This window comes from Panicum virgatum, chromosome 2K (assembly GCF_016808335.1).
Source record: "Panicum virgatum strain AP13 chromosome 2K, P.virgatum_v5, whole genome shotgun sequence".
NCBI lineage: Eukaryota > Viridiplantae > Streptophyta > Magnoliopsida > Poales > Poaceae > Panicum > Panicum virgatum.
The window spans coordinates 50164635-50175090 of record NC_053137.1 but is presented as its reverse complement, the minus strand read 5'-3'; the positions used below and the strand labels follow the sequence as shown (position 1 = coordinate 50175090).

The 10456-nt window shown below is 55.3% G+C and overlaps 1 protein-coding gene across 1 annotated transcript; it reads right to left on the bottom strand.

Moving 5' to 3' along the window:
- Window positions 1-546: 546 nt before the first annotated feature.
- Window positions 547-1692, bottom strand: LOC120683006 (zinc finger A20 and AN1 domain-containing stress-associated protein 1-like). The gene has a single exon (XM_039965023.1). The coding sequence runs from the start codon at window positions 1379-1381 to the stop codon at window positions 890-892; it is 492 nt and encodes a 163-aa protein (XP_039820957.1). The 5' UTR covers window positions 1382-1692; the 3' UTR covers window positions 547-889.
- Window positions 1693-10456: the final 8764 nt, after the last annotated feature.

Genomic DNA, 10456 nt, shown 5'->3' with positions numbered 1-10456 from the left:
GCGCCGGTCCAATAAACAAGAGCTTCCGACTAGGCAACCGGTTCAACGAACGCGCCGCGCGCGCTGACCGAGGCCGCTCATCGAGCAGCCGGAATTAGCAAACCTCTCGGCGCCATCGACAAGGAGCGCAACTCGCCAACCATCTCCAATTAAAGTAATCCATCCATCAACCAGGGTCGATTAGCGACGGGCGATCGGTCGCCGGAGAACAGGTCAGCGCCGCGCCGGAGCCGGTCAGGGGCCCCGCGATGGCAACCGCGCGGAAAAGGACGAGCGGCCCGGCCGGCCGACGCCGCGGGTCACGAGCGGAGCGGTGGGGAGCCAGGGAGGAGAGGTGGAGGAAGGAAGGCGGTGATGCCACTCCATTATCGAGCGGGTGGGGCCTGCCGGGCGCACGATGCTGCGGCGGAAAGAGGGCCCTCTGATTGCTTCTCGTCCTCCTCCGGGGGAGGAAGTTTAGCGAGGAAGAAATACGGGATCGGAAATTATGAGCTTGAATGATTGAGGCAATCATGGCGGCTGGCGTTTTGTTTTTCTGTAGGAAAATCGACGGAGATAGAAATGTATAATAGTTTTTGCACAAAGCTTGCGTGTGACAGGTACATACACCCAATCCATTGCGTTGATCCTTTTGCTCTCAACCACCGCCGCGGCCTCATTGCCCCCATTATTATTACACTATTCCTTGTCCACCTCTTTTCCTCCCATTTTTTCTTCCATTTGAGAAATCGTAAAAAGAAAAAGGAGATTGAAAATCAAACGCTTCGAAGAACAGCATAGTAACACCAAGGGAAAAGGCCTTCCATTTCCGTGGATGTGTGCTTCCTCTTTGTCTTCCTCGCTTGCTTGATCCTGTGGATGGATGGAGGAATTTTGACTCCGTCGTCGATCAGAACCTAACGATCTTGGCGGCGCGCACCACCGGGTTCTCCCGGGCGATGGCGTCCCTGGCGGCGCCCTTGTAGTCGTAGCTGCAGCCGTGCCGGTCCGAGTACCGGTGCGCGCCGCAGAACAGCTCGCCGCACCGGCACCGGAACCCCGTCAGCCCCACCCGCTTCCGGCAGCTCGAGCACCGGTTCGCCGACGTCCTCGCCGGCGCCTTCGCGGCCTCCGGAGCCGGGGCCGCCACGGCCGCGTCGGCGGGGGAGGCCAGCTCCGCCGGCGCCGGTCTCGGCTGGGGCGGCGCGGCCGGCGCCGGGGCCGAGGAGGACGACGAGGAGGACGTCGGCGACGACGACATCGACGCCGTGGCCGCCGAGAAGCAGCTCTGGCAGAGGTTCTGCGTGGCCGGGTTCCCCGGGAAGCCGCAGTTGTTGGAGCAGAGCGTGATCTCCGGCGCCCGGAGCTCCGTGGGCTCCTCCTTCTTGTCGCGCTGCGCCATGCCGCCGCCTACCCGCGCACCTGGCGGAAGGAACCCGCGCCTGCTGCCTTGGGTGCCTGCCTGCGCGGTGGCGCGGCCCGGAGCTTCGCTTCGCTTCTCGGAGGGGCGGCGGGTGGGGGTGGGGAGGAGAGGCCGGGAGGCGCGGACGAGCTCGCGAATCGGGGATTGGGGGGAGGGCGCGGTTGTGATCGGCGAGGAGCGAGGAATGAACGAGAGGCGCCCGGCCTTTTTATCGGGGAAGGGGAGGACACGGGGACGCGTCGTCGTCCCCTTCCGCGGACGCGCAAGCGCAGCGGGCAAAGGCAACAGCGACCCCTCGCGCCCGCCCGCCCGCCCGTGTTATTTCCGGCCGCGGCCGAGCTGGCGCGGCGGCGAATTACCGGCGCTGCCCCTGCCACCCGCCTCGGCCACCTGGCGGCCCCCAGGCCGCTGGGCTCGCGGCCCGCCCGGGAACGGCAAGGGAACGTGAACGGCATGGCCGCGCGCGGGCGTGGCGCGCCGCGGGCCACGGCTGGGTTCGGGGGCGGTAGGCTCGCTGGAGGCTGGAGCCGGGCGGCCGGCGCACGGCTGGGAGCCCGGGGAGGGGTAGGATGGTCCCGTTGGCGCGCGAGTATTTTTAGGTCGCGGTCGAACGGACGCGGACGGGGCGTGGTGGGCTGGTTGGTTTGGTCCGCCCCGAGTCCCGACCCGGCCGGCCGTGTGCGCACGGGTGGGCTGGGACCGGGCCGCGGGGCAAGTAGCCGCCCGGGCTGACCACACTGCACCAATCGAGGGAGACGCCGACGCGGACGCGCAACCGAGGGGAACGAAGCGAAAACCGGCCAGAGCCAACCATCGGCGCCCGCGCCGCCGGCTCTCGCCGGATTGGCGTACGGCGGACGGCCGACGCAGGAGCTTGGAAGCCGTCGTCGGCGTCGGCGTCTCGCGTCCACCGGACCGCACATTCGGCGGCTCAATCCTCCCCGACGAATCGATAAAAAAACTAATCCAGCCCAAACTCGCCGCGCGTGGCGTCGCTTTCGGGCGCTGAGCTGTCTGGATTAGCATGGCCAGTCCTCTCTTTCTCTCTTTTTTTCCCCCTTCCTCGATCTCTCGCCCGTCCACATCGCGCGTCTACATGCCCTGCCGCCCCTCTGACGGACTGACACTAGCGCCAAGGCCAAGTTGCTGAGGGATGGGTGAGCGAGGGCCTCTTCCTCTGATGAGCAGATTTGCATGTCGACATGGAGAACTCGTGGCGCCCCCGGCCCGCGCCGTCTTCTTTCCTGTGCCCGTGCATGACGCCACGATGTGCCGCTCCCTCCCAGCTGCAGCGTGGGCGCCGATTCGACCGGGGGGAAAAAATCACGGTTGCATCAGCGCGAGCAAGGCCAAGGCGCCGGGTCCCATCGGAGTGAACGAGGATGGCCAATCGGGGACGGGCACGCGCGCGCGAGAGAACGACCGCCGATCTGGGACGGCCAGAGATGCGCGCTCTCGCCGCGCCGGAGATCGCGACGCCTCGACGCGAAGGGTGGTAGCGCGCAGCTTTCCCCAGCTTGCGTCTCCGCCTTTTCCCAGCTTACGCCTGCTAATGGGGTTGAACCCACCCTAAATCCGTCCCTACCCATATTTCAAGAGCCCTAACTACCACCCGCCCCGACCCACCCCGTCGGGCCAATGCCCCAACCCGCCCCAACCCGAAGTCACGATGGAAGATGATATGCGACTTACGTGCCGATCTACTACCATAGCGCCCCAACCCGTCCCAACCCATCTATGTCGTCAACCCAACCCGCCCCAACCCATTTCATAGTGTCACCCGTTTCCACCCATCCAATAGTACCCGTATTAAAACCCACCCAAAAAACCCATCAAGCCCCGCCCCATTAGGAGGAGTATCCCAGCTCGCGTCGCTGCTCCAGTGGCAGCGTCACACAAGTGCCAACCCCCCATCCCTGAAGAAAAAAAATTGGGTGCGGATGGTCCTCACCCGGCATTGTGCGGACGCCCAATCAGATTATGACGCGTGTACAGGTCTTGAACCGGCTCGCCCGCTCGTGTTGCTGGCTCGGCTCGCGCAGCGCTGCTCCCTCGCGGTGCTCGGCTCGCGTTTCCATCTTCACGCACCCTACGCCGGCACGCACACTCTCAGGATTCAATTCTTCCCCACCGCATCTCGCACGGCACCCGTCCGCCGCCCGTGCTCGCTCTTAGGGCCGCGAATTCGCCCGCCGTCGCCCCGAGCTCTCCCGCCGCCTCCGCCGGCCTCGAGGCCGCCCGCCGCCGCCGCCCTGAGGTCGTCCGCCACCAGCCTCCTCACCGTTCGCCACCGCCGCCGCCGATGGAGCTCGTCCGCCGCCGCCGCCACCGATGGAGCCTGACCGCCGCCCCTCCGCGAGACGCGAGCAGAGACCAGAGAGGAGAACGAAGGCAATGCTCCAACCTCTCGTGAACAATGCTATTGAGAAAATCCTTGCACTGACTCGACGGAAGAAGTTTTTGGGTGTAGCAGCTGTTAGGTTTATGCGCACTATTATATCCAGAAATGTAAGTTTTATGAATTTTCAACTTTTCTTGTTTACATTATTGGAAAATTGGAAGTTCCCTTGAAGTTGTGCACTACTGTCATGTTTGAAATATATTCATCAATGTATTATAACTCTTACTGATCTCGCTTAATGGTCTACAAGAAGTTTCACTAATTACAAGTTCCAAATCTGCTGGAATGCTACTACCAGGTGTTGCATTTTGCTTTTGCCTTTGTGGGCAACAATTTCCTGCAACTGTTTCTAGGTGGTATCTGCAGTATACTACATCTTCTGGATTAATCTGAGCAGACCATGATTGTCTGAACTTAGTGCTCATTCTTGAGTTAAACCAGACCCCGGTGTTTGTTATTTGATAAGCTTTATTTGCTGGATTCTCAGTGGAATTAACGAGGCATATATATCTTCATCTGCGCTATCTAGAATCTGGAGATATGACTAGCATGAACGTGATGAATTAAACAAGCACCTAGCTATCATTTTTTTCTTGAATACATTATTCATACCTTCGCTCCTTTGAGTTGAGTTCATGTCAGCTGTGAAAGAGTCACGATAGACAGCAGCTCACTTTTTCCTCAAATCATATAAATTTTTCATCCATTTATTGTCCTCAAGCTTATACTCAGATAATAATTCATTCCATTTCTGGATAAAAATAGCTTCTGATCTGTCTTCATAGACACATCTCTTAAAAGCTGGTAGAAACTTATCAGGATGCTTATGAATTACATGCCCCAAATGCGTAGCGGCATTAACATATATGTGAACAAACAAAGACGATGGCTTGTATTTGGAAATACATAAGCAACTGCTCCTGCCATGGCTGCATCTTGATCAGTAAAAATTGTGCTTGGATGCTTACTCGACATTGCTGTTAGGAAGGTTTCAAAGAGCTAGACAAATGATTCAATAGTCTCATTAAATATCAGTGCAACCCCAAAAATTATTGTTTGCTTGTGATGGTTAGTTCCAAGGATTGGAGCAAAAGTCATTTCAAACTTATTAGTCTGAAACATGGTGTCAAATGACACGGCATCACCGAAACATGCATAATTCATGATAGATTGACCATCTGCCCAAAAGAAATTAGCTATCCGACCATCTTCTTCATCTATTTCAATTGCATAAAAAAATGTAGGATCCTCTATTTGATTGTTCTTCAAGTATTCCAACAATGTTTACGCATCATTGGATTCTAAGTACTTTTTTCGCTCGCGGACAATTGCATTATTGCAGTCCATCCTTGATAATGGGACTTTGTCAACTCCTCCATAAAACTTCTTCATGAACTCATACACCTGGGCTGGCTTCGTCCCGGCTTCCCTTATTTGAATAATTAGCATCCTGTCTGCTTCTGTAACACGCCGCTGGCTCTTCAGCTTGTGCAACTTATTTGGACTAGCAAGATAATGATTGTGATCAAGTACAACCTTCTGCACTGTCCAAATTCCCTCTTTGCTAACACTGAACTGAACACGAGCTTCACAACCTGTCCTTGTAATGTCTTTCTGTGATGACTTGTTTCGTCGATATCCTTCATTACTGCAAACTATATATTTCTGATATATAGTTTTGTCTTCTCGGAGCTTTGAATGACTCTTTCTAACACTGAACCCAACCTTACCGGCATAGGTGTTGTACATCTCCCAAGCTTTATCCTCCGAATCAAAAGCCATACCAACTTCAGGAACGATCAAAGCTTGGCCAATTTCATGAACCACCTATTGTACAATGCGATGTAAATTAAAGTTACGTAACTCTGAATTCATAATGTGCTACTTTTTAAATTTAGTTACCTCATCTTGTGCTTTCTCTGATATTGCTTCATGCACAACTGTGTTGTCCTCACTGGAATTTTGTGGACTCTAGCATATGGCCACAAATCAGTGAAGGGTACATAACGCATATTCAACGAGTGATGCATGTGAAAAACTATATATGATGATAAAAGATAGATGCATCCTACCTGTGTTGTCTGCTCCCTGTCGTTTGCTAGGGCAGGCACAAACGACAACATTGGCGACAATTGGAAACCGCTTTGTTTCACCTGTCCTACTACTGGCATGGCGACTGCAGTGGTTGGGATGTCTAGATCAGCTTCTCCTACCATGGTGCTTGGCGGCTGCCCTTGCTCGCTGCGATCAAAGACGGAGACGCCCTTGCTTGTGGAGGCTGCCAAACGTTAGGGCTCCCGGCGTAGTGGGCGTTCTTGATCTGATTGAGACGCAAGCCTTGGCTGGGAACCGACAACTGAGCCGCGAGCCGAGTCAGTAGGCGAGCGTCTGCGAAACGAGCCTCAAGGTCACGAACGAGCCTCAAGGTCACGAGAGCGTCGGATCAAATCTGCGGCCACGTGTTGATCGTCGGGAGCGGGTCCTCACGGGAGGCTGCGTGCGGACGGTCCGCACCCAATTTTTTTCTATCCCTGAAGGCCTGAACTTGTTTATTACGCGAGGAAAGAATGGAGGTAATCGGAGCACGCGTGAGGCAAAAGAATGGCCGTAATCGGAGCACGCGTGAGGCAGCCCAGCTGCTAACCAGCGGAGATTGGAGGGCGCCCGGTCACGATCTCACGGCGGCTGGCCGCGCGAGCAGCCGACTCCGGATCCGTAGACCGACGGCAGCGAGCTTCCAGCTTCTGAGCTCAGCAGCGAAAACGCATGGACGGCGGACACGGCTCGAAAGGGCGGGGGGCCGCCCGGGCACGGCAGCTCCGGTGGCCTGCCTGCCAGGCCGAGAGCGGCAGCTAGAGAGCTTGCTGGATAGGGTGCCTTTTCCGAGGGCCGACCCTATCGGCGAACAATCCTCACAGCTCGGGAGGAGGATGAGGAGAGCCAAGAAGGCCATATCCGGCGAGATATTAACTGGATCGGCGAGTTGCGCATGCCAACAACAGAAGATCAGGCGGATCCACTAAAAAGAAGCGCATCAGGCAAGATGGTTTTGGGCCGGCGGACGGATAGAGGAGAGCTATCTTTGGATACCTGGAACCACGAACTGCAGTGCCGACGGCGACAGCTAGTGCCGATTGCTTTTCACACAGATGCTTGATTGGCACGAGTTACTTTTGGGTACGGGGTGTAGATCAATCAGCCCCAGAGCCCGTGGCACAGGAAATGGCTTGATCATCGCCATTGGCCACACGTAGTTTTGCTTTCCAACCATGGCCGCAGTTCTGTTTTTCTAGTGCTGAAACTTGTGCTGTCGCCTGCTTCACGTAGGCAAAATATAACGGTAGTTGTGTTGGGTTCTGATTGAGTAGATTTGATCGGCCTATACCACTTGTGTGTATAAGCCTATCCGCAGTCGTCGTCCTCCAAAATCATACTCTAAAACAATATTTTCGTCCTGGTCATCGAGATTTTCGTATCTATACTATTTTCTCCTGCAACCATCCATCCCCTATATTTCTCCTCAATACCAACTACCAGCTGCAGGGTCCACGCGTCAGATTTTTTTTAATCTTTTTTCTTATCCCCACCCCTCCCTCCCATTCTCTCTCCCCCGCCACCCTCTACTCCTGCCCACCGCCGTCTATTCCTCCTGGCGGCCACCCGTGGAGCTTGTCGCCACTGCGGCCGACTCCCATGGAGCTCACAGGCGCCGCCCCCGAAGCTTGCGGCCTCCGCGGCTGGTGCCCGTGGAGCTCGAGGGCGGTGCGCGGCGAGGCCATACGAGGCGGACACAGGGCAGTGGCAGAGGTCCGCGCGGGGTAGCGGAGGCCGGCAGCTGCACGGCGGGACGGGGCGTTGGGGCCCCTGCTGCTGCCGGAGCTCGCCGCCCCCACGGGACGAGGCTCGCATGGCGGGGTGCTCGGGCAGTGACGCGCGCGGGCAGGGCAGGCCGAGGGCGTGGACGGCAGCGCGCGGCGGCCACGCCAGTGGAGGCGCGCGGCGGGGCCAGCAGAGGCGAGCGACGGGCAGGCCATGGCGAGGCGAGGCGGAGCGGCCACGGCGGACGGGTCTCCCTCCCCTCCTCCCTTGTGCGACCAACGAGCCGAGCACGGCGGCGAGCGGCAGCTCCATCAGGTGCTGCGTGCAGGGCCAGGCAGCGACCATGGCGGGCGGTGGCGGCGGCTCTGCTTGCGGCCGCGGGCGGGCGCTAGGAGGCGCGGAGCATGCATCAGGAGGCGGGCCCAAGCCACATTAGCGGATAGCGAAGGTCCCCTACCTCCCCTCATAATACCGGATGTGACGGAACCGCCAAATTAAAACTCTAATTAAGCGTAATGGCCGTCATTTGAACACATCGGGCGCATTAGTTTAACGGCTTAATTTGGCGATCCTTTCTCAACCCACGGCCCGATCGAAACAACACCGGTAGTCCCACGCGAAGGTGGGCGCAGATGGTACAAGCACGACCCATTACTTAAAAATACAAGAGCGGACATGATATGAAACATTAAGTTTTACAAACCGAGTTCAAATACATGAATAATTTACAAACATAACTTTACAATAGACAAGACTGAAGTTCCAATATAAAAGATCCTACAACTACTCTATAATTCACCAGTTCTGATCTAACAAGACCGGTCAGACCGGTGCTCCCAACCGGTCGGACCGGTCGGCACTACCCGCCGACGCCACCGGTCAAACCGGTCACACTGACCGGTCAGACCGGTCTGCACAAAACAAACAGACTGCACACTCAACCCTTCAGCGTACAACCCGAACAATCCCTAACCTAGGGGTCTCGCTCCTCGACCTGCCACCCCTCTGCATCCCGGCGGATGAACTTGACACAACAGGGGCAGAAGTCAACGTCCGGGTGTCCTGTAATGAAAAGTGGTGGCAACAAACCCTGAGTATTCTAATACTCAGCAAGGCTTACCCGACCAGTGGGTATAATTTAGCCCACATAACTAGACATGCAAGGCTTTTGGCTGCTGGTTATTTTTGCAGAAAAAGGCTCTAGAAGTGAGTCCTTATTTTCCCTCTTTTAGCTCCAAATTCTATATTCATAAATCATTAACTATTATTTGCACCTGCTAAGCAATCATAACAATATGGAGTAATAATTCCTGGTAGACCTTACTACTCATCACTTAAAATCCATATAGTATCACTACGATGTGGTGCTGTGATCAAGGTGCTCATATCCGAGATGCGACGTACGACGGATCGATCCGATTTAACCTTGCAAGGTGGACCTAACCAACACGGCGCGTATAGGCCCCGTCGGACCCCACGCACCAACCATTCCCCTCCCCACCTCGAACTACAGGACCGCCCCACCATCATATGGTCAGCCGAGCTCAACGTGAGACCACCAAAATAAACATGCATCCCCATTTCTCCGCGACTACTCGACTACCCCAGGAGGTGAGTTGAAGTCCTGTACTTTCGAAGCAAAGCAGTACTAGGCTTACCGGTTTCGACTACATCCTACTCCCGGCATGCGGTTAGTACAATTCAAACTCGATCACAGGGCCAGGCAACGAACGGTCCTTAACCGACACAGGCGGGGCTAACCTCTCCCCGCCCGGTCTCCAACTTCCTTTCCTTCTTTATCTAATTTAACATTCTGTAATTTTTGATTGACTAAATGCCCTATATCTCGCGAGTGACCCGAAAATCACTCGACTTCTATCGAGTTCTCTTAAGCATAGCATTTCTATCGTCTTCTATATACTAGTATAACTAGAGGAAATCTAGGGATCATGCAACTAGGGTGCCAAACAATTTCTGAACCTAATGCACAAGTAATAGAAACATAATTATAGGTGTCATAATTTGAAATAAAAGGATGTGCACCGGGGCTTGCCTTGCGCCTGCTGCTCAACACTGGGGTGAGTGGGGCCTTGGGCCGACTCCCCGCGAACCTCCTCCTGCGGGGCTGGCCCCTGTGGCTCCGCAACCACTGCGTATATGGCTCCCTCGGCGGCAGCGTCTACACGTATGCAATGACATGAGAATGTATGCAAATACGATATGCAACAACAATCCTTGAAATGCCCAAGTAGAAACACTACAAATTTACCCAATTCTACACCCAACAGTTCTATTAAAACCCGGAATATCCTGATTCATATCCGGAGTATCCGGATTCCGAAATCCGGAGTTTCCGGGCCTATACCCGGAGTTTCGCCCGGAGTGTCCCAAACCCGGAGTATCCGGGCCTATACCCGGAGTTTCGCCCGGAGTTTTCAAAACCCGGAGTTTCCGGGCTTATACCCGGAGTCTCCGGGCTTGACAGCATTTTCGCCCCAAAAACTGAAATCTTGATTTATGGCAAAACCACCCCACCAAATTTGAAACCCTCTTGAATCCTAGTTGAAGGATGCATATAGAGATGATTGACCCAAGGAAATTACCTAGAACATCCTAAAACAACCAAATCGGCGAGCCCTAACTTTTAGAACCTTGAACTAGTTCCTCTTGCAAGAAACTCGAAAACGATGTCGCCCCAAGGTGGAATACTTGTAGAAGATGATCCCCCACGCCGAGTGAAGCTCCCTTGGCCTTGGAACTAAGTTGAAATGGAAGATTTTGGAATCTAGAGCTTAGGGGAGAGGGAGAGCTAGTGAGGGAGGTGAGGGGGAGAG